Source organism: Tenrec ecaudatus, chromosome 5 (genome assembly GCF_050624435.1).
Source record: "Tenrec ecaudatus isolate mTenEca1 chromosome 5, mTenEca1.hap1, whole genome shotgun sequence".
Taxonomy (NCBI): Eukaryota; Metazoa; Chordata; class Mammalia; order Afrosoricida; family Tenrecidae; genus Tenrec; species Tenrec ecaudatus.
In genome coordinates, this window is record NC_134534.1 from 163,519,692 (window position 1) to 163,543,670 (window position 23,979).

The 23,979-nt window shown below is 40.0% G+C and overlaps 1 protein-coding gene across 3 annotated transcripts in view; it reads left to right on the forward strand.

The window, feature by feature from the left end:
* PAXIP1 (PAX interacting protein 1) overlaps positions 1–23,979 on the forward strand; it is a 61,377-nt gene that overhangs the window by 21,136 nt on the left and 16,262 nt on the right. For all 3 annotated transcript variants that reach the window (XM_075550185.1, XM_075550186.1, XM_075550187.1), the window contains 9 exons: positions 254–367; positions 6,565–7,197; positions 12,575–13,316; positions 13,776–13,870; positions 16,658–16,753; positions 18,023–18,160; positions 19,163–19,284; positions 19,763–19,947; positions 20,997–21,037. In XM_075550185.1, the coding sequence (XP_075406300.1) occupies positions 254–367; positions 6,565–7,197; positions 12,575–13,316; positions 13,776–13,870; positions 16,658–16,753; positions 18,023–18,160; positions 19,163–19,284; positions 19,763–19,947; positions 20,997–21,037 (2,166 nt within the window). The remainder of the gene's footprint in view (positions 1–253; positions 368–6,564; positions 7,198–12,574; positions 13,317–13,775; positions 13,871–16,657; positions 16,754–18,022; positions 18,161–19,162; positions 19,285–19,762; positions 19,948–20,996; positions 21,038–23,979) is intronic.

Sequence of the window (23,979 nt, forward strand, 5' to 3'; positions counted from 1 at the left end):
TTATTTGGTGGCAAAGGTAAAAAAGATTTTTATCTATAAAACTCTCATGATAGGAATATAGATTTTATTACAGTAAGTAAATAAGTAAAAGTTTATCTATTTTTACCACGAACACCTTAAAGTTAATTTCATTTGATAAAGCAAAGTAGTTAGGATGCTGTAATGCATTCCGCTAATAAAGTGAAAAGATAAGCCTGCCAAGATTACAGTGTATGATAAAAGCCCTGTTTCTCACTCTGTCTGTCTGTCTCAGGTGTCTTCCGAAGACCGGAGCGCTCTGTGGGCTTTGGTGACGTTCTATGGGGGGGATTGTCAGCTGATCCTCAATAAGAAGTGCACACATTTGATTGTTCCTGAACCAAAGGGGGTAAGCATCTCTTACACATTCTCTTTTCATATACTATGTTAGAATGTCCAGAAATGAGGCATGTTTCTTGAGCTCTTTTTATTAAAGTATTAGATTCCACTTGCAGAAAGTGATTGCTGTTTTTTTATTACTCATACCCAGCTTCATTTAACAAAGGTTGTGCTATAATTTCAAATTAATTACGAGCATAATGTAATTTCTAAATACAAAGAAATTGGTTTTATTTCGTGAACAAGATAGCAAGCTATTTTGAACTCTTTTGTTTGTGCTTTCAAATCCAGTATAACTTCAGTTTATATGTATGAAAAAGTAGTCTTAAATATTTTACAAGACCTTGTGCTAGGTATAATTATAAACATTTGGTAACGTTTTTAATACGGTTTCTTCTTTCAATCTATAACGAAACCATCTATCTTGATAAGAGGAAGACTTCTCATTAGGATGTTGGTTACTAAAATGTGATCCCGTGGTCATCAGCATCAGTGGGGAACGTGTGAGAAATGCAGGCTACTAATCCCAACCCCAGATTTACTATGCTTCAAACGCTGGGGCCTGGAACCTAACAGTGTTAAGTCTTGTACAGGATTCTGAAGTATATTGAAGTTTGAGAATTACTGTTGTATGGGAACCAATTTCTCTCCCATAAACAGTAGTATTGATAACCAAGTATGTTTACATCATTATAGTCTTTGACTAGTGAAGTTTTTCCACCTGTAAGTCATTGCCATCCTCTTTTTCTTGCTACCTTTGATAGATCTGAATCAACATTGTCATCGTATTATTTCATCTTAGTGCACAGAATCACAAAAGTAGAAGACAGGTGTTTGTGTGTATGGCAAAATACTGAAGTAAACTCTACCCATTATTCACAAGTCTCTGATTTTATAGAAACCTTGAAATGTTGCAGAAATGATTTATACATGTCATGTGTAAGTTGTGGTCCTTACTGATCGATCATGCTGCAATTTCAGTGTATGCTGTTCATCCTGACCAAAAAATAAGTTTGAACCAGTGAGTTCGGGTGGAACGTAGCATTATTAAGCCATGCGAAATGAAATGGAATTTCTTTCCAAATTTTAAAATTCCTCTGCCTTCCTTATTATTTTTCTCTGAATATCTGGTGATACGTCAAATGCCCTATGCAGGAGAATTCTTCAGTGTTACAGGTTTTCTGGGGACTTCTGGAAGTTAATGTACCCAGCACCTCCTTGTTTCCCCTGGAATTTTCTGACAAAGTAATGCCCGTGTAGATTTCCAAAACTATGGAGAATACTCAGGTTTGTCTGCTTTCTGTATGTAATATGACAATATTGGTGCTTTTGAGATCTTTTACAAATAGTTTATGACAGACCATGTTGCGTTCTCTAGTTTAGTTTGTAGGTTGGTGATTTCTCCTCATTTCTTTCCTGATTGTCCTACTTAATCCCTTGTAAAGACAAGAATTCCCCATCATAAAAACCAGATGCAACCATGTGATCTGGTTTTATTTATAAAAACAACATGCTTTTAAGTTAATGTACATTATTAGCCAGTATGTTCTTAATTCATGAGTGACCTTTGTTTTCAATAACTAAATATAATGCTTGAAACTAAAGCCCTTTAATCACACAGGTTTGATGATTTTGCATGTACTTAAATTGATTCAGGCATTTTAAATGTAGCAATAGTGAGCTCAAAACAGCAGTTTGTATATAAATAAATGGTGTAAAGAAATGACTTTTATAATGTTTAGTTAATCAAGTGCTTTTACTTCTGTTGAGCATAGAGGAATTATTAACTTACAAGCAACAGGAGCAATGTTTAATTATTGGGAGGCAGAACCGGTATGTAGCATTTTAGCATTATCTGAGGGTAAACACTCACAGTGCCTGATTTGATGGCACCAAACAGGAAGTTGACGTGGGGAAATCAGCACCTTGAACCAACGCTAGCATATCACTTGTTATGCTCTGGGCATCGAAGATTTGGGGACCTTTTTGGTCACTGTTGATTCCTAAATCCCATGGCATGCATTCATAGAGTATTTTGATCATTCAAGGATGAATTCGCTCTGGCAAAAGCTTTTAAAAATTACTCTATCCTTTGTTTAAGTGGGAACTGCCTTTTTATTTAAGCAGTTAACTATCTTTAAATACAAAAACTGTGAAAATCAGAAGAAAAATGAGTGATGTGGTTTTTATTCTCAGGGATAAAAATTTGAATAACAAAAATGTAGGTAAATTGTCATACTCTACATAGCTGGTAGAGTATAAATTGAAATCGCCTCAATTTTTAAAAAATCACCTCTGGAAGGAAGTATAGTTCTAAATGTAAACTCCCATGTAAATAATGACATAGACGTTACAGTCTGTTGAATGAAAGAAGCGCTTTAGGAATTATTTGTACTCTGACAGCATGGTTCTTTCCTCCCTTCTTTGTATACACACAGATGAACAATTAAGACTATATGAAATGTTCACTGATATCCAATCGGTGTAATTCTTAGGATTATGCTGTTTGCCTTTTATGTAAAGTATTTTAAAATGTTGACAAAAGGACGTCCTGATAAACAGAAAGTGAATTCACTTGCCCTTTGTAGACCTTACTGTTTCCCAAGAGAGAAGTCTCCTAGCTTTTGAACACTTCATAGTCTTCCCACCAGTCCTCCACAAAGCACATGAGACAACTGAAAGCAACAATCTATGTTCTACTACTTCCTGTACAACCCCGTGGACTACCAGACTTATCCTGACCATACACAGCAAATGCTGTCTTTGGTCTGTACCACAGGAAATGGATTTAAGTTTGGGGCCCTAACTCGTGTTTTTTTAGACAATTGCTGTGAGGTATTGTACTTTTAGAAACAGAAGTTGAAGCTTATATTGATTAGCTAAACTGTATTTACAAAAATTTTTAAATTTAAATTACATCATCCTATTGGCTCTTGTTTAAAAATGTGCATGTATTTGCTTTTTCCCTTTGGTATTCTTTCCACCTTGATTTTTACATTCAGTCGGCGAAGCTTCTACTTGTTAGCACTCCTTACAATGTCATGCACACGTTTCCCACTGTGCCATGTTTTCTGCTATTTTTTCTACCATGCACATGATCATCATTTGTGGTTTAGCCAGATCTCACCCTTTAATGAGACTTTTTCTGAGTCTTCTAATTTATATTGATCAAATCTTTCTGCAATCTTCTACCTTGACACTTAACACTTGATTTTATATTATACTCATTATATATCTCATTTCTTTTCAGAACTAAATTGTGACTCTCTAGGTCAGAGACTTCTGGCATGCTTCATGTATGCCCACCCCCACCATTACTTGGCGCATAAAGAAAGGTCTCAGTATATGTTTGGTAATTGATTAGGAGAGAATTTCTTTTTTTAAATCATTTTATTGGTGGCTCTTACAATTTTTTTTATCGTTTTCTTAGGGGCTCATACAACTCTTATCACAATCCATACATATATCAATTGTGTAAAGCACATTTGTACATTCATTGCCCTCATCATTCTGAAAATATTTGCTCTCCACTTAATCCCCTGGCATCAGCTCTCCTCATTTTCCTCCCTGCCTCTCCGATCCCCCCTTCCCTAATAAACCCTTGATAACTTATAAATTATTATTTTATCATATCTTGCCCTGTCTGACGTCTCCCTTTATCCACTTTTCTGCAGTTCGTCCCCCAGGGAGAAGGTCACATGTAGATCCTTATAATCGGTTCCCCCTTTCCAACCCACCCTCCTTCTACCCTCCCAATATCCACTCACAACACTGGTCCTGAAGGGATCATCCTCCCTGGAGTCCCTGTACCAGTGTAAATCCTTTGTTCTAGCCAGACTTGCAAGGTAGAATTGGGTTCATGATTGTGTGTGTGTGTGTGTGTGTGTGTGTGTAGGGGGGGCACTTAGGAACTAGAGGAAAGTTGTATTTTCCATCGTTGCTACATCCCACCTTGTCTGGCTTGTCTCCTCCCCGAGACCTCTCTGCAACGGGATATCCAGTAGCCTACAAATGGGCTTTGGGTCTCCATTCCAAATCCCCCCCCCCCCCCCCCCCCCCGATTCACTATGGTAAGATTTTTTGTTCTGATGATGCCTGATACCTGATCCCTTCAACACCTTATGATTGCACAGGCTGGTGTGCTTCTTCCATGTGGGCTTTGTTGCTTCTCAGCTAGATGGCCACTTGTTCACCTTCAAGCCTTTAAGACCCCAGACGCTGTAGCTTTTGATAGCCGGGCACCATCAGCTTTCTTCGCCACATTTGCTCTTACATCTGTTGTTATCTTCAGCGATCGTATCATGGAGGTGAACACACAATGATATGATTTTTTGTTCTTTGATGCCTGATAACTGATCCCTTCGGCACATGGTGATCACACAGGGTGGTGTGCTTGTTGCATGTGGGCTTTGTTGCTTCTGAGCTAGATGGCCGCTTGTTTACCTTCAAGCCTTTAAGTCCCCAGAAAAGACTATATATTTTGATAGCCGGGCACATCAGCTTTCTTCACATTTGCTTATTCACCTACTTTGTCTTCAGCAACTGTGTCAGGAAGGTGAGCATCATAGAATGCCAATTTAAAAGGAGAAAGTATTCTTGCATTGAGGGAGTACTTGAGTGGAGGCCAATGTCCTTCTGCTACCTTAGTACTAAACCTATAAACATATATACATAGATCTATTTCCCCATCCTCATATATAAATATATTTGCCTATGTACGTGTCTTTATCTAGACCTCTGTAAATGCCCTTTGCCTCCCAGCTCTTTCTTCTATTTCCCTTGACTTTCTTCCTGTCCCACTATCATGCTCAGTCCCCACCTGGGTTTCAGCAATTCCTCTTGGTTACATTACCCTTGATCATACTCTACCAGGCCTCCCACACCCTCCTCACCACCAATTTGCATCACTTGTTGTTCCCTTGTCCTTGGGTTTGTTAACACCACTTCTGCCCCCCCACCTCCCCCTATCCCATGTCCCCTCCCCCCCCCCGAACTGTGGGTTCCGTTATTTTCTCCTGCAGATTTTTCATCCAGCCTATCTTATTTAGATGGGCCTGCGGAGATAATAACATGCATAAAAACAAGACAGAGCAATACCAATCAACAATATACAACAAAACAACAAACCAATGACAAAAAAACCAAAACACAACAAGAAAGAAAAGCTTGTAGTTAATTCAAGGATCGTTTGTTGGCCTTCAGGAGTGTTTTCCAGTCCAGTCTGTTGGAGCACCATGCCCTGGCTCCAAAGTCTGCCTTCAGCATTCCCTGGGGACCTGGCCGCTCCATTTCCTTGCTGTTATGTTGCACCCCCTTAGTGTTTTGCTTCGCTGTGGCGGGATCAGATCGGGTGCAATTCCTGCACTGTCTCCGGTGTTGTCCTCTATTGAGCTCTGGGTCAGTGAGGGGTGTTATGTCTCATAGTGGGGGTGGCCATGTGGTCCTCTCTGTGGACTGGCTGCTCTAATTGGGATCATCGTCCTCAAAACCTGGTGGGCCAGGATGTGTTCCACTCTCTCCTTTTCCCTTTTCATCTGCTCCCGTGTGCTCCGATCAGATATGTCCCACTCCCAGGGCTCCAGATTCAATGCCATCTTTTTAAATAAATTCTTCTGGGGGAAGGGGCAGGCATCCACTTAGTAGCTGGGACTGGGGCAGGCCCCGATTAGGAGAGCATTTCTATGAGAAGGTACCTACATTGTAAACATGATTTGTAAGTAAAAACAGAGAACAATGCTTTTACAAGAGAATTTGCTACAAGATTTCTAGCTAAACTTTCCCATTTAAAATATACTTGATAGATAGACACCTGCAGAACTATGAGTGCATCCTACAGGAGCCCTGGGGTGGGGTTGTGTCATGTCAGCAGTTTGAACCCCGAGCCCCTCAGTGGGAGAAAGGATGTTTTCTGTTCCAGGAAAGATTGACCACCTGAACACCCATTGGGGCAGCTCTAGTCTATTCAGTAGGATCACTGTTTGTCAGTATTTGCCTGATTGTTGTAAAAGACTTCTCCTATAACCATTGATAAGTGGTTCATTTAAACTTTTCTCGCTCAGTGTCCTCTATCTCAAAGGAGATCAAACGTTTCGCTTGCATCCCTCTTCTATAGTAGTAGTGGTAGTCATTGTTGTTTAATACACAAGTGTGGGAAATTTGATAAAATATGTAGCTTTGTTTATGCCTGTGTTTGTCCTTTGCTCACAGGAAAAATACGAATGTGCTTTTAAGCGAGCAAGTATTAAAATTGTGACACCTGATTGGGTCCTGGATTCTATAGCTGATAAAACGAAGAAGGATGAATCATTTTATCACCCTCGCCTAATTATCTATGAAGAAGAGGAGGAGGAAGAGGAGGAGGAGGAAGTGGAAAATGAGGAACAAGATTCTCAAAATGAGGGCAGTTCAGATGAAAAATCAAGTCCTGCCAGTTCTCAAGAAGGATCGCCTTCAGGTGACCACCAATTTTCACCCAAATCAAATACCGAAAAATCTAAAGGGGAATTGATGTTTGATGATTCTTCAGATTCGTCGCCCGAAAAACAAGAGAGAAATTTAAACTGGACCCCAGCGGAGGTCCCACAGTTAACTGCAGCCAAGCGCAGACTACCTCAGGGAAAGGAACCTGGATTAATTAATTTATGTGCCAATGTACCACCGGTCCCAGGTAACATTTTGCCACCTGACATCCGGGGTAATTTAATGGCTTCGGGACAAAATCTCCAGAGCTCGGAACGATCAGAAATGATAGCTTCTTGGAGTCCAGCGGTGCGGACATTGAGAAATATTACCAATAATGCTGACATTCAGCAGATTAACCGACCTTCAAATGTAGCACATGTAAGTCACCCTTTAAAAATGAAGAATTAACTGTGGGATTTATAATCTGTGTCTGTGTGTGTTTTGTTTCCTACTTGGGACCCAATAACTTAAAAACATTATGTATTTGTTTCAGGCAAGTGATGAAAATATTGTATAGCCCTGGGGTTTCTTGGTGTGTAATAAAAGAGAGCAGTGTGAGCAGTGTGCACATAGGATGAAGACCTCACACACTGCAGTGGGACCAGTCTGACCGTGATAAAACCATTTCCCTTGAAAAGGTGTTTCCACTTTTGAGCTAGTTAACCATATTTGCAGAGAGAATTAAATGTATCACCTTTTCCTTGTTTCGTTATAATGAGCTTCAAGGTAAATATTTTTTTCAGCAAAGAAGCCTTGTTGATACAGAAGGGATCTTAAGATATTCAAGCCAGAATTTTCATTTCCGGCAGAGACAGTCAGTTGTAGTATAAGGACCATAGGTTTTCCAGGCACTTTCTGGGAATTGGGGATAATACAGTAAATAAGACAGGTTCCCGCCTCCCATGTTAAATGGAGAATAAAGACAGTAACCAGATAAATATAAGCAAAATGACTTCTGATGATTATATAAGTTATTAATGGTTCATGTAATTAGCAGAATTGTCAGGAAAGGTCACATGAAAGAGAGAACTTAAATCAGTGTTGAAGGACTTGAGAAGGGAGGGCAGAGTCTTAGAAAATAGGAATGGCAATTAATTTAACGGACCCAGGTGGGAATGAATTTGTTGTACTCTAAGAGAAATAGTAATGGAGAAATGAGGTGAATGAGGCCTGGGGATGATAACATTGGGATTGTCCTGTAGGGTCTTGTAGCCCGTGATACACACTGCCATCAAGCTGATTCTGAATCCTATCAACTCTTCTCATTCTTCATAACCTTATCTTTCTCTCTCCCATGGTGTGGCTGCTGGGTTAGCAGCCCAATTCCTAACCCAGGGCACCCCCGGGGCTTCTTAAAGAGGAAGTGTCAGCTTTCTTGTAAGGAAGCCACGGGGACTTTCAGCAGGGATGAGATAAGATCTGGAAGATGCATGGAGAATGTATTGTAGGGGGCAAGGAGGGAAGCAGAGGCTTCAGTTCAGGGATTGTTGGTTTGGGGTCTGAGAGAATAAAGGAACCACGATTAAAACATAGTTTTCTGTCTGGGGCAACTGAATGATGATGATACTGTTACAGTGAAAAGTAACATTGGATTAGCGGTGGGGTTTTAAATCCTAAAGTCCTTTATAGATGTGTTGGGTTTGAGAGATAATCTGTTAAATCCTGTGGGGAGATACGCAGTCAGAAGAAGCTGGGTCTGTTGTGTGTGGCTCTTATGTTTAAAGGTCTCAGCTAGAGACCGTCAGCACTGGAAACTGGATGGCCTGCACAGGGAGGGAGAGCATAGGGGTGAAGCTGGGAGGAACCCCGGCAGCAGTGGAGCACCCATCTCGTTGTTAGCATCAATCTGCAGGTTCACCTGGCACTGGCACACTTCAGTTTCATAGATTTATTTTCAGGCTGATAACACCAAACCGGTTCCAATTCACAATGAAGCTAGACGCATTCCTCAGGGTTTCTGAGAATAAATCTTGGTAGGCACAGTCTTTATTTCATGGAAGAGCTGATGGTTGCGGGTCACCACAACATGAGGAACTGCCCTAGACCATACCAGCCGTACATGTTAAATTTAGTCCAAGTAATTAAAAAATTTTTTTATATATTTGCCCAAATCACAAGGTTTTCCATGAATGTTGGGTTTCTGGCTTATTTAGGATGTATAGCTAGCCGACTGCAGTGTTGAGCTTGAAGTCTTGGAAAGCACCACCCATGGAACTGAGAGCAGCTGCTCCTTTTAAACTGAGGTCCTGTTGTGCTTCAGGTCCCACTCACATCATTGATTGTTTCTGCTTCCCGTCACAGTTACATTATTTGCCTGGTTCCTGTAGATAGGAAGGGACTTCAAAAAGTTCATGGAAAAATAGAAATGGAAGGTAATGCATTTTTTCACAAATTTTTGATGCCTTCTCATAGATTTAAGTTTGCTTCTGACCACAGGTGTAGGTTGTGTTTCAGAATGGATGGCCAAGGTAAAGTAAGAGAAGGTCATTGAGCTGAGGTGGTCAAAGAACTGAAAGCTAGAATGTGTTCAAGATTTTCCTTGTGAGTATTGAAGTGACCTACGTTAAGGGTAACCTGTGAAATGCAAAGAAAGACCTGTTTCCAGCATTTTCCAATGCAGCAGCTTGTCGTCCAGTTGGGCCATGTGCAGTCGCTTCCAGGAAGTGTAATGAGTGATTAAACCACATAACAAAGGAACAGGAATTTTAGAAGAGGACAGCGGAGTTGTGGTTTGAAAGTAATGCTGGAAAGCTAGAAAGAATTAGTAGCAAATAGAAAACAAAAGATAAAAGGAATGCTAGGTTAAATACTTGTAAGGGTATGGATCTGAAAGGTTTTAAGAATGGTGATGTGATTGACTACAGTGGGGAAAGAAGAGTCCCACGGCGAAGATGTGGAGCACTCAGATACACCCACTGTGCCAGGAATGATTGGGAATATGAGACTCAAAAGAGTGTTGGATCAGAGCCCCAAATATCTCTTTTAGTTGGGTGGTATGAGAATGCATGAATATATAAAATAATGTGAAATAATTATGAATTCTCTTCAAGAAATGATAGTTTCTTTCTTACGGATTCACAAATGGAAGTTGTTCATTTAAGAACTCTTGTATTTGCCCTGTAGAAAGCACCATTGTTCCATGATCCTTTTTTAAAAATACTCTTCAGGAGTAGTGTTACATGTACAGCAGGCTCAGGAGTTAAAGAATGACCAGAGGGCAGAGGTGCTCATTGCAGGATGCCGTCAGCTTGGCCAGCCCTGTACCTCACTCAGACCACGCTACCTCTGGATTCCAGATGGAGGTTGTATTTGAGACTAACGGTCATTCTGCATTCCCAGCGTGGGCTCTTGTCTTCAATCTCTGTCTACTGCCTGCCCTTTTCAAAAACCCTTTGTTCTAATGCCCTTAGTAGGAACAGCTCTTAGTTACTCCTCTGTTATCCTTTGACCTGCCTTGGACTCCAGCCATTTCTCTGGCCACTCCAGTGAGGAGTTAGTGCTTTGACTAGGAGCTGCCCTGGCTCCAGGCATCCTCCTCCCACTCCAACTATCGTATGTAGTTGTTCCTCCCTACAGTTCAGGACTCTTAATACTAGAGTCTGGGCTTGGTAGAAATGGTAAACAATTGACTTGACTCTGGCCACTGTGCACCCAGGTGTTAATTTCCCTATTACTCATAAAGTATACGTAGGCTGTTTGCATTTGAGGGCTAAAATGGAATACATACATACACACACGAAAGAAATGATCCACATATTACTAAAGGGTGTTGATTTTGCTGGATTTCAGACACTAAATCTTCAGAGGAGCAAGCAGCCTCATCTTTCTGTCTGGGAGTGGCTGGTGGGGTTTGAACCACTGACCTGTTTCTATGCTAATGCCTAATCTACTATACTACCAGATCTCCTTAAAGATATAAAGTGAAGTTAAACTTCCTCCCACCCCTCACTCCCTCGTACCCTCTCAAAAGGCAACATTTACTTTGCAGTCTTGGCTCATGGCTAGTGTACATATCCTGCCTCCCCTCTCCCACATATCTTCATATCCAGTACTGTTCAGCTGCCTCCTGTGGAAGGGCATTTCCCCTTATTTTACTGAATATTTCTGTTACTTTTCTGAATAGAAAAGTCATTAATTGGATTTACTTAAATAATAGTGTTCTGTTTAAAATTCAACTATGGGATCCTGAAAGAAACTCCCTTTAAAAGTGGTTTATGATCAGTTATTTTATTGCTGAATCCAAAATTTATTTTCTTTGAGAATTATATAATTGCACGTGGGAATCTGTTACGTGGGAAATATGTATCTTAAGCTATACTTGTAATTTAAGTACAGTTTTCTTCACTCATTCACAACCATCGAGTCTATTCTAACTCATCAGCCTTACAGGACAGGGTAGAACTCCCTCTGGGTTTCTGAGACCGGTACTCTTCACAGGAGTAGAAAACCTCATCTTTCTCCCTCGGAGTGGCTGGTGGTTTCGAACTGTTGACGCTGCTTTTAACAGCCCAATACATAACCACTATGCTACCAGGGCTCCTTTAAGTATAGTTTTGGTAGTACTAAATTTTAATTATTTCAGTTTATAATGCTCTTAGTGGGGCTCACTTGTATTGCTAGAATTTAAGCAAAATTATTACTGTTAGCAGTTGCATGACCAGAGAAATTGGCTTCCGGGTTTTGTTACGTAGAGTATGCCACACATAATTCATTGTACAGCATGTTGCCATATTTCCTTTTGTGTGACTCAGTGCTGTATAGGTTAATAAAAATAGCCTTCCATTTTATTCTCTCCTTGTTGGCACCTCTTGTTTCATTGTGCCTTTCTCGCCCTCTCAACATGTGTAGAACTTGGTTCACTCCCTGTCATCGCTTTAATGCATGTCTGCCGAGGAATAGGAAGGGATATAGCAGACTGACTTGTATGCTTTTTCTGTAGCTTGTTTTGTTCCATTTAAAACAATCCAGTAATGCTTGAGGAACGATCATTTACCAGCTGCAATGATGACTTTTCGCTTAGGAGTCCTCAGTTCCCCAGAAAGGGATAACTGGTAGTGTTAGCTGCGATCCGAGCTACTCCTAGCATGATGAGCTATGGCTTCAGTTTTCATTTGGAAGGAATTCTTGACGTGTGACTCTCACTAGAGAACTTACTCTATTGTGTCGTGGACCATAAGGCAGGAGGAAAAGGAAATGGCATCTTGGATAGAGGAGTGGGGCTAGACCAAGCCTGTTACTTCCAGATGCTTTCCTCCCTTGTCACTCCCTGGAGCATCGCCCACCTAAGAGGAGGACGTCACTGACTGCGGTGGATGGTTAATGAAAGATGCTGTATGTTGCCTGGGAACACTATCCTTAGACATACTCCCAAAGGAACCAGAAATAAATGGGATAGAGCACTTTGGGGGTTTTGATTGTTTGGTTTGGGTGGTGTTGTTGCTACCGTCTACAAAGTACACGGACCATATGTGTCTCGATTTTAATTCATTAGCTTATTCTATTTTTCTCATATTGTTTCAAATCGTGGTGGTCTTAAAGTCTGAATTGTTTTAGGTGCTTGTTTAGGGTTGATGGTGCATCGTAAATGCAAAAAAAAATGTGCAGCATTGTTCACGAAGCTTCCAATCCTTTGAAGCTCCTCACTGAGTTGACTAGTGCAGTAATGTATAGAACATACTACAGTTCTCTTGATTCAGAGAATGGTAGTACATTTCAGAACGTATTGATAATGACTTTGCCCAATTTTGTTTTTTAGATCTTACAATCTCTTTCAGCACCTACAAAAAATTTAGAACAGCAGGTGAATCATAGCCAACAGGGACATGCAAATGCAAATGCAGTGCTGTTTAGCCAAGTGAAAGTAACTCCAGAGACACACATGTTACAACAGCAACATCAGACCCAACAGCAGCAGCAGCAACAGCACCACCCTGTTTTACACCTCCAACCCCAACAGCTTGTGCAGCTCCAGCAGCAACAACAGCAACAGATTTCCCAACAGCCTTACCCCCAGCAACAGCCACATCAGTTTTCACAGCAGCAACAAATCCATCAGCATCAGTTTACACAGCAACAGCTACAGTTTCCACAGCAACAGTTGCATCCTCAACAGCAGCTGCATCGCCCTCAACAGCAGCTACAGTCATTCCAGCAGCAGCATGCCCTTCAGCAACAGTTACATAAGCTGCAGCAACAGCAACAGTTCGCACAGTTACAGCAGCAACAGAACCTGCTACAACATCAACAGCAGCAGCAGCAAATTCAGCATCAGTTACAGCAGCAGCAGCAGTTCCAGCGGCTACACCAACAACATCAGCAACAGCAAATGCAAACTCAAACAGCACAACACTTGAGTCAAACATCCCAGGCACTACAGCATCAGGTTCCACCCCAGCAGCAGCAGCACCAGCAGCAGCAGCAGCAGCAGCAACAGCAACAACAGCCACAGCCACAGCCACAGCATCATCAGCTTTTTGGACATGATCCAGCAGTGGAGAGTTAGTAATATGGATTTTTTTTCCCCTTTCATTTCTTTTCTTTCCTCCTGAAAGATTTGTACTTACATTAATGCTTTGAGAGTATCTGAAGGAAGAGTAATAATTTATATCAAAATAATTTCTGCAAAATGGAGAATATGAATCTCATTCTTAGCAAAGGCTATAGCTATATGGGAGTAATTATACTTTCACTTGTGTTTTGGGACATTGTGTACTAAAGTGACTATTGGTGTTACCTAGAGCATTAAGAGCCAACTCAGTATTTAATGGTCTGGAACAAATAAATTATGCTGCTTTATTTTTTTAATGAGTAACTTTGACAAACAAGCTAGTTTGTACAGCTTGTTCAAGAGTGATTAGTCTCAACCGGTTCATATTCATTTTAATAGAATGCCCTTTTTTTCATGAATGCAAACTCTTGAATTTTAATTTTCTTTACCTGGTACAATTCTATTCTAGTTCCAGAAGAAGGCTTTTTGCTGGGGTGTGTATTTGCAATTGCAGATTACCCAGAACAGATGTCTGATAAACAGCTGCTGGCCACCTGGAAAAGGGTAAGATTGTGCCTGGAGGACATCAAACTTTGTAGGATTTCTTTTATAAATGTAGACTTAACCATGTTCTTTTGGCTGTGTTTGCTAAGATATATTGATATACTATGAATAGGGATGGGCATTATTATTATTCTATCCTTGAGCAAATCACTTATTTTGGCGTTCTGGATGTGGTGTGTGTCAGGAGGATGTTGGCTTTTTATCATTCTTAACATTTTTTTAGATGTGAAATACTTATGAGTACTAATATTTTGGGATTATATGTGGGAATAATACCAGCTTTTTAGTGATCTTGGATAGTAGCCATCATCTTACGTATGTCTTAATCATTTGTTTCTCGAAGGCTAGTGCTAGAAAAGCCTAGAATCGCTAGATCAGAAAGGGATGTTAACACTTTGTAGCACACTTGTGGAGTGTATTATTCTGCATTGTATTTTTCTAAAAATACAACCAATCAAAAATTTTAAATCGAGTTTAAGCGTGTTTCAAATACACATTGAATGTGAATTCAAGGTATTGTAAATTTTCTATTAAACTGAGACATTTACTTGCTACCTAGTATTTGAACCCCTGCTGTATGCCAGGCGTGCTGCAAGATCCAAGGGATGTGTGACAAATGGAGTCTTGTAAGAAAGCTGCAGACTAGTCAGAAGAGCAGACACAGCAATGCTTGGTGTAGGGATAGAGATAAAGAACCGGATATTATGAGAGCCTTGAAAAAAGACATTATTAACCCATTGTGTGTAAGAAAAATCTCCTGGGAAGTAAAAAAGTATTGCCACTCTAGGATTTCGGTGTATATATACGAAGACTCGTCTCATACAAAATGTGCTCACCATGTCTCTGAAATCAGCAAGTGTCTGCAGACGAGTTGTAGTTGTCTTAGTCTCCTTAGGAAGGATGCCTTAAAAAAGTTGGACCAGTGAGATTCCAGACAAAGAGGGCGGCCAGGAAGGTTATGGCGTTTCTTAGTTTGCTAAGGGGTACATTTTGACAGATTATCTTGATGGACACAGCATGATCACAGGGGCTAATTGTGAATGTTTGAAGAAAATTACATTGGTGAGGGAAAGACCCGTAAATTTGCACCAAGAAATTGTTTTTTTCTCATGACAGTGTACCTGCAGTTTGCTATAAAAACTTTCTTCGGAGACCTCACCCCATCTACCCTGCGGCTCTGATTCTGCATCCTTTTTTGTGTGTGTTGGTGGTGGTGTTCTCCAAACTCAAGAGCATGTTTAAAAGGAACTCGATTTGAATCCCAGGAAAATGTTCCCACTGCCATTTGGACATGGTATAAATCAGAGAACTCAGAATTCTTTGGGCTAAGGCTACAGAAATGAAAACACTGCTTTCAGAAGTGTGTAGACCTAGATGGGAAGATATATGGAGAAATAGTAGCTTCACAGTTTGATATTTTTAATAAAAGAGTCTACTGTTTTGTAGCAATGCTTTTTGACTTAACCTGCATATATCCAGCTTGTCAATTACATGGGAGTATAGAATACATATGTTTAGACTTCCATGATTGAAACATTTACCTCCCGTGCACTCTTGTAACAAGCTACTGTGCCAGTACAGAGAGACAAGAAATGGGAGATCTTAGAGCTGTAAAGGGAATTCCTAGGAAGAAAGACGAGAATGTCCAGGCAGATGTGACAGTAGCACGCGAGATGAGTGAGTGAGTTGGAGCAGGAAGGCACAATTCCAGGAGACATGACACAGTGAAAATAATGCTGACTGATTGCCCTGCGTGTCTAAACATGTGGCGAAGAGGCACACTATGTGAGAAGACTAAAGTTCGTGGGACAAGTCCATCATTTTAGAATTCTAGCTGCTCCTTGAGAAAAAAAGGGCCCGGAAATCTGCCCCCAAAGAGACTGAAACCCGGAAAACCAGGGCCGCCGGCCGTCCCATGGGCGCACCGTGAGTCAGAGCAACAACAAACCTGAAATGCAAAGAAGTGATTAGTCAATTTAAAAAAAAAAATGGCGTTAGAAGCCAAATGGCGATTGCTTCCAAGGAATAATAAATAGGGCAGGACAGGGAACTGCTGCTCTTGTTATGCCTGATGAAGTAATGGTTGTGAATAGTAATCATTAAAATGAAAAATTTTGAAGTAGTAAATTGATTGTTTTGGCATGGAGTTTTTAAAAAAATTACTCAAGAATGAAATCCCTACCTCACCCTTTTTGTGGTTTGAGTTTTGGTGTGCTTTAAGAAAATTTCAGAAACCCACTGCACTCACATTACAGAACCGTGCTCTCACGCCCGCCCCTCCCCAAAGCTTAACTGTTTTGATTTGCCTCTCTCCCACTTCTGTTTTTTTAAGAATAGTAGTTGATAATGGGGTCCCCCCCCTGGCATCGAGACATTTGGCAATGCCTGAGGATGTTTTTAGGGGTCTCAGCCAGAGGAGGTGCTCCTGGTATCTTGTGGGTAAGGCCAAAGATGCTGTTGGATGCTCTCGCTCTGCACAGGGCAAAGCCCACCAGGAAACAGCTAACTGGTCCAAAATGGCCCAGTGTCGAATGAACCCTGTTTGAAAAGGACTTTTCATTTTTTTTCTTTTTCTTCCTGTAAAGCGTGATTATTGGTTTTGGAAAGGACTTTCCTAACAGTGCTGCATAGAATAGCCCGTAGCTATAACTGATCATATTTTTTGTGCTTTGGGGAAATCTACTAAAAATATTAAGTGATAGATTAAAAAAAAATAAGTGCCTTACTTGATAATACAATTCTGAGTGCCCAGAACTTATTACAACTTTGCATGTTCTTTATGTCTAGATCATTCAAGCTCATGGGGGCTCTGTGGATCCTACGTTCACTAGTCGATGTACGCACCTGCTTTGTGAGAGTCAAGTCAGTAGTATGTATGCACAGGTGAGCTGCATGGTCTAACTGATTGTGAACAGCCTTTGCTTATAACATTATATTTATATTGGAGGATGTACACTGCAGATCACACCAAGCCGGCACTTTCTACTTACACAGCTCAGTGACACCGATGACATTCTTGGAGTTGTGCAGTTGTTTTCACCCGCCTTTTCTGAGGCCTTCCTCCCCCGTTAACAAGCTCACTGACCCCCAAGTTTCCTTTGTCGTCTTTGGTATCGCTATTAATTTTATCCATATAGATCCATCTTACATGAGCATAATATTCAAGGGTATAAGTTTTCATATATAATTTTGAGGTTCTAGAGATTATTGGTTTCGGGAAGCATTGTTTTGTTTTACATCTCAGAATAGCAAAACTGCATCTTAATAATTTTCAGTGATTCTTTTGAACATCAGCACTGACTGGAACCACTTTTCATCTACAACTGTAGAAATGTTTGTGATTTCCCCCCCCCAATTTTGTGTGTGTGTGTGTATCTCTATATAGTATTTTGTAATTTGTGGGGTCGTCGGTGTTCTTGGAAGTTCCTAGGTGATGGAAACATGCAGATACTAATTAAAAGGCAGGCAGTTTGAATCTATCCACCAGAGATGCCTCAAAAGAAAGGCCCAGGATGTACTTCCAAAAGGTCACAGCCATGGAAAAGCCTGTGGAGAGTAGTTCTACTCTGAAACACGGGATGCCATGAGTCTGAACCAACTCTGGCAGCTGGGTTATTCCCTCTGTGTCCTATTATAAAACAAATGTTCATAATCTTAACTGTCAGCTCTGGTTTTGGGGTGGGAGGGAGATGGTCAGGCCACTTTATTGAGACATTTCTGAGGAACCAAAGAGGTAAGAGCATTGTCTTCTGACAACAAAGGTCTGGCAGCATCTCCTGGACCAGCGACCACCGAAACCTGATAAGGTCGTTTTGTGATGAACAGTGATTTCCATTGTTGTTCTAAAACTTACTGATTTTGCCCTCTTTTGCCAGTTCTTTTTTATATTCAAATGAAAATCACCTACAGCCACTGAATCAATTTTGAGTCACAGTGACCCACGGAGATAAGAGTGGAGTCTTTAATCCACGGCACCACCCGGCTCCTTTTGTTTATATGTGACATTTTGTAACCAGGCTAAAGCAGCTGCACTAATTAACTATATGTTACCTTTCTTGAATTCTTTTATTTCTGGGGCTTCCTGGGAAGATGGCATTATAGTTACGTAGCCTGCAACAAAGAAGTAAAAAACCTATCTTTTATGTTTCAAAGGCGATAAGAGAAAGGAAAAGATGTATCACTGCACATTGGTTAAACACAGTCTTCAAAAAGAAGAAAATGGTGCCACCTCATCGAGCCCTTCATTTCCCAGTGGCATTCCCACCAGGAGGAAAACCATGCTCACAGCATGTAAGGCAACAGGCTTCAGTTTTATTTTTAATAATTGGTTTTCTTTTGCAAATAATCATGTGCTGACTTGACATTTCTTGTACTATCTGCAGTACAAGAGTTAGTGTTCTTTTATGTATTTTGTCGGGCCCACTTTATAAAATGCCTTGAGCATAATGAGTTTGTCTTTTTACCTTTTATTCCCCTAGAACAGTAACAACTTCCTACACCTAGTAAATATTTGAGTGACTCTCCGCTATGGGATACAGCTTTATGAGTAGTTGTGGGTGCTTCTGTCATGTGATGGCAAAATTATCTCCCTTAGTGTTTACCAGAGTCATGATACTGTCCCCTGGGGAGTGCTGAAGGATCCAGGGAGATACTACATTTTATTCTGGCGATAGTGCAAAGGTTTCTCTGCTGGAAGGGCCTTGAATAAATTTTTTTCTGAGCATACAAATTTAGAAACCTATTGTCTATATGTGTAACAAAGTAACTTTGTTAGCATGCTCGTGGCAATATCTTAATTAAATAGAAATTATTTTCTTTCCATATTTGGTACGTCATGATTTTTTCCTACCCTATAAGTAGTATATATATAATTTTTACCATTAGAATATTTTGTTCTTAAATTACAAGGATATTATTAAATGTTTCCCTTAATACCAAAGAATGGATAGATGTAAGTAAGGACCTCTAACCTTGCAGTTAGCAGTTCAGTACTTACCTGACAACATTGAATATTGGCACACACGTGTGTATGCTGCAAAATCAGTCTTTGGAAATCCTGTGGAATAGTCTGTGCATATGGAGTCAACATTGACTTCAGGTCACCTGTAAGAATATTATATATGAGGGGCCTCAAAAAATTCATGGCAAACTTCCATTATCTTTAAATTCCATTTGTCTGTGAACTCATTGAATTTCCCTCACGTTCCTTTCATATGTATATATCAACTAAAAGTAAATGAAATAGTTCTTGGGTGTGACTTTGTTTTTTTGGTTGTTGCTGTTTTTTCTTAGATCATTTCTGTGACTGGATTTGTTGATAGTGACAGAGATGACCTAAAGTTAATGGCTTACCTGGCAGGTGCCAAATACACAGGTTATCTATGCCGGAGCAACACCGTCCTCATCTGTAAAGAGTAAGCAGAACTTTGAAGCTATATTTAATCTTAAAAACATCCCGATATTGTTGACATTTCAATGATAATGTTTTTGTGGCAGGTATTATGTATGATTTTTGTGGTAGATGCTTGCATATGAACATAAAAGTCTGTTAAAAGAATGGTGATGTTACTCAATGGTAACATTAGTAGAAATGTCTGTAAAATATTTGTATTTGTTACAGCAGATGGGTTAATGTGAATTAAGGAAATTTAAATTAATGAAATTAGCAATGGAAAGGTAATCAGTGGTCTGAGAGAAATGATGTATGTTGGTAGTCTCATAGTCTAATGCACAGATGAAGGATACATTAATAATTACTATGAACTTTGCTATGGGTGTCATATTTCTATGATGAGAGAATATTGGCTTTTTTTAAAGATAAATATGAATTTGAACAGTAGATAACTCTAACGTGATAAATGTGTTTTCTCCAAAACCAACCAAACAAAAAAGACCAACTGGGCTAAAGTATGAAAAAGCCAAAGAGTGGAGGATTCCATGTGTGAATGCCCAGTGGCTTGGAGACATTCTTCTGGGAAACTTCGAAGCACTAAGGCAGATTCAGTATAGTCGGTACACAGCCTTCACGCCACAGGATCCATTTGCTCCTACTCAGCATTTAGTTTTAAATCTTCTCGGTAAGTGAAAGTGCACAGGCTACACTTTTTAGTGAAATGAAAGGGTATTTCTAGAGTTATTCTTATTGCAGAAATAATGAAATTAAACTTTATTGAACTTTTGCCAGAAACATAAAAGGCTCCTTTTCCCTTCTTTTAATTTCAAGTATTAGATGGGCTTCCGCCCACAAGCTTCCTTCTAGCTTTCTAATGCAATCTTAATTCCTTTCTTGTTTTCTTTCTACACTCTTTATCCCCCTTCCCCATCCAGCCCAGGACTTTTTGTATTTTTGGCCTTTTTGTTTGCTGGTTTGAGTAGATTTGAAAAGGAAAGGATGTTTGGAAGCCTTTTTATTTTGTCTCTCACGTCAGTTGTCTTTTATGCAAAATGCTACCTATGCTGTGAAATGCCTTCCCTTCCTCTTTGTCATGTGGTCCACGGACTTGCTGTTACACATGGTCATCGTTATACCCTATATATACCTACCTGGTCCTCTTTTCCATTAGGAAAAACAATTGTTCTTGAGTTAACTCCCTAACTATTACAAAGACCATTGGTACTTCTTTCGTGGATAGCCATCTTTAAGTACAATTGTCATGTCTACTGGGTGCCACCAGGATTGATGTGCTTGTCCCCTCAATATACTTTTAAATGTATTTTCTTCATGTTTCCCACCTCTATTCATTACTGGTTTATTAGATGCCAGAGTCTGTGAGAGCCAGAACTGGGCATTGTATGCTAGAAATGGTTTAACTAGACACACAATGGGGTGATGAATACTATTGATTTACATATGTCATTTGCTTGGTCTGCTAATGTTTTTCTTACTGTTACTTCATATAGCAAATATGTTACATATTGATAACAAGCTCTCATAGGGATAGTTTGCTCTTCCTCCTTTTACTGGATGGAAAATTTTAACAATTAGAATACTTGCAGTGATCTCTATTAAATGATGTCTGCTAGTTACCTATATGCCTAGGACTATGAGGCCCAGAAAGGCTTTTACGAAAAGATTTCTCTATTTGAACATTGTATCGCTGTAAAAGTGACGCACTTCTCTCTTCAGATGCTTGGAGAGTTCCATTAAAAGTGTCAGCAGAGTTGATGGTAAGTCAAGTTCATGACCTTACTCTGGGCGTTTTCAAAATGTAGTAGGAATACTGTATTTTTCATTGAAAATATCTTAGAAGAATTTTGTCAACCTGATAAGAAATGAAATTTATATCTTCTTTGTCATAAAATGTTCAGCATGCCTGGCTTATTTTTTCCCCTCTTAATTACTAACACAGTTGTTGGTCATTCATTAATATACATGTGAAGTGTTGTTTGGGCAAAGCTGGATTGAGTATATTTTTTATATTCCCCAGTCTAGTTTCCCTGTTCTTAGCAATTCAGTGCAGTTGAGAACTTGATTGCCTCACAGAAAGAACAGAATACAACCGTAAGACTGCCTTCTGCTTGTCTGTTTTTACCTTCTGCTTTTGTGTGGAATTAGCAAAGTAAGATTTTGGAGAGTAATTGTTAGGTGGCCTATTTCCTGAGGTCACAGATTAGAACTAAAGGGGTATTAGATCTAATTTAAGGAGGAGAACATGTTTTCCTAGTGTCACACATTGGTTGAAATAGCTAATACATCTCTCGGGGTAAGCTATTCAGAAAGTTTAAATGTTGCAAAGTTAATAAATAAGGGCTATCTTTGATGAGTTACTTGCATTCTCATCTATAAAATACAATTAGTGCCTCGATTCTTTTTAATTCTTTTGTCTGAATATCTCTACTATTAATAGCCACCGTTAACAATGTCATTGTGAGAACCATTTGCGTGATAGTCACTCACTGCTAGAGAGTCGATTCCTTCTCATAGCCACCTTATAGGACATGGGAGAACTGCCTCTGCATCTCTGAGACTCAATACTTACAAAAGCAGATAGCCTAGTGGTGGTCAAGCAGTGCAATTGAGGTTAGGGGCCCCGGGTGGCGTTGTAGTGGGAGCATGGGACTGCTAACTTCAGAGTTTGGTAGTCCTAATACATCAGCCCCTCTGCAGTAGAAAGATGAAACTGTAACTGTCGGCTCTTGTAAAGATTGGTAAAGGCTTAGTTGTTGCTATGAGTTGTAATCAAATTGATACCCACCCCTAAAAAAAAAAAAAAGCTCACTGCTGTCAAGTCAATGTTAACTCATAATGACTCGCATGGGTTTCTGAGATTGTAACTGTTTAAGGGAGCAGAGAGCCCAGTCTATCTCCTGAGGAGCTGCTGGTGGTTTTGAACTGCCTACCTTGTAGAGTGCAGCATGGAGCCTTTACACTGACCGCCAGGGTTCCCGGCCTGAGGCAGTGAGTGGAATGTAATTTAAAGGCTTAAAGTTTGCATACATGCTGTCATATGACTACTCTTTAGTCATTGGTATTCTTCCTTTATAAAGAGGTAATTTAGTATTTGTACTCAACTGGATGCAACTGAGAGTATTTTTTGTCAGGATTACCAAGTATCTTCTGATTCTTGACCCACGAACGCGTTTTCAAGTCCAATCAGAAAGCTGCTGCTGCTGCTTATCCACAGTCTTGCCGGCAGCTTCTTGGCACAGGTCATGCTGCTCTAATGTTGGTACTAGTGTCACGCACGGTTTCCCTGGGACAAACGTGTGATGATGAGGTCGATTAAACCTGACTGGTTTTACACTTTAGTAAACATAACTACTCTCCCAGTTTGGGTCAAGGAAAGGAAGTTCAGGGAAGCTTCTCAGATTGAAGTGGGAAAGTAGCCATTCAGAGTATTTATTAAGCCATGGTTTATATTGTAAAATCTGGGTAGGGACTGCAGGTTTTTATTTCTTTTGTGATTTTGTACTAAAAAAGCTGAGCATTTTAGAGAGTCAGAGTCAGATTTTCCTTTTTGTTTATCCCACAGTTCTTGCTGTCATTGCTACCACGACCTCATTGTGGTAGTCCAAATTTCTTTAAGAAGTAAAGGCTTTCTGACAAAACTGGAAAACAGGCTTGACTCATTCTAGTGAAACGGGGAGCCCAATCCAGCTGAAATAAAGAGTTAGGGATTTTCTTGTAAAAATTAGGAGTAAGAAAAAGATAAACCTTTCAAGTTCTTGCAGAACTTTATTCTCTAAGACTGAAAGGGTTAGTAGATGTGAGATCCTTTATGTAGACATGCTTGTGTTGGGTCACTGGGTTGACATAGTGGCAGGCACTCTTTCTCAGGCAGGCTCTGTATCTCTCCCACTCTTGTACATGCGGGCCTTTGAATTGGAACCCATTCAGTACGCAATAGCAACAGCTTGCTTGTCCTTATTTTGCTCTAGATTTGGAAGCAATATTTGGAAAATAGAAGTAATCGTTAAGATAATTTAATAAGCCAAAGGGGTTTTAAATATTAAAATGTGGACAAATTAAATGTCTTTTTAAAAGAAACCCTTGAGTGTGAAATTTGCAGAAGGGGTGAACAAGATAGATCAATACACTGGAGCTGTGGACTGGGACTGAACCTCCAAAAGGGAGAGCTGTCTCTGCTCTCTTGCTCTTGCTGTGCAGGCTTCCTGCTTTCAGGCCAGGCCGCCAACTGTTTCTGATGAACTTGCACAGTTCCTGAGAAACAGATTGTGGGTGTCAATGCCTGTTTTTCCTCAATACCATTATTGATATGATTGTTGTATGGCATCTTTCACGTTGCCTCATAGGTGAAATTCCTGTTTTAGGAGTAATCTTTTTTTTAGAGGGATGTCACTACATTAAGGAGTCCTGGAGGCACAGTGGGTGACAAGTTGGGACTACTAACTGAAAGGTTAGCAGTTCAAAACCAAAGAAGAGGTATTTTCAGAAATTCACAGGGGCAGTTCTACCTTGTTCTGTCGGGTCACTATGAGTCAGAATCAACTCTACGCGGTGAGATTTAAGTTTTTGGTAATTGGAGTGATTAAGTTTTCCAAATTGGGAGACAGAACAGAACATCTGGAATAATATTATCTCAGCGTCCCAAATTGAGGTATAAATGTGTCATATGAGTTGAGGAAGGGATGAAAACATTTTTTGAAGA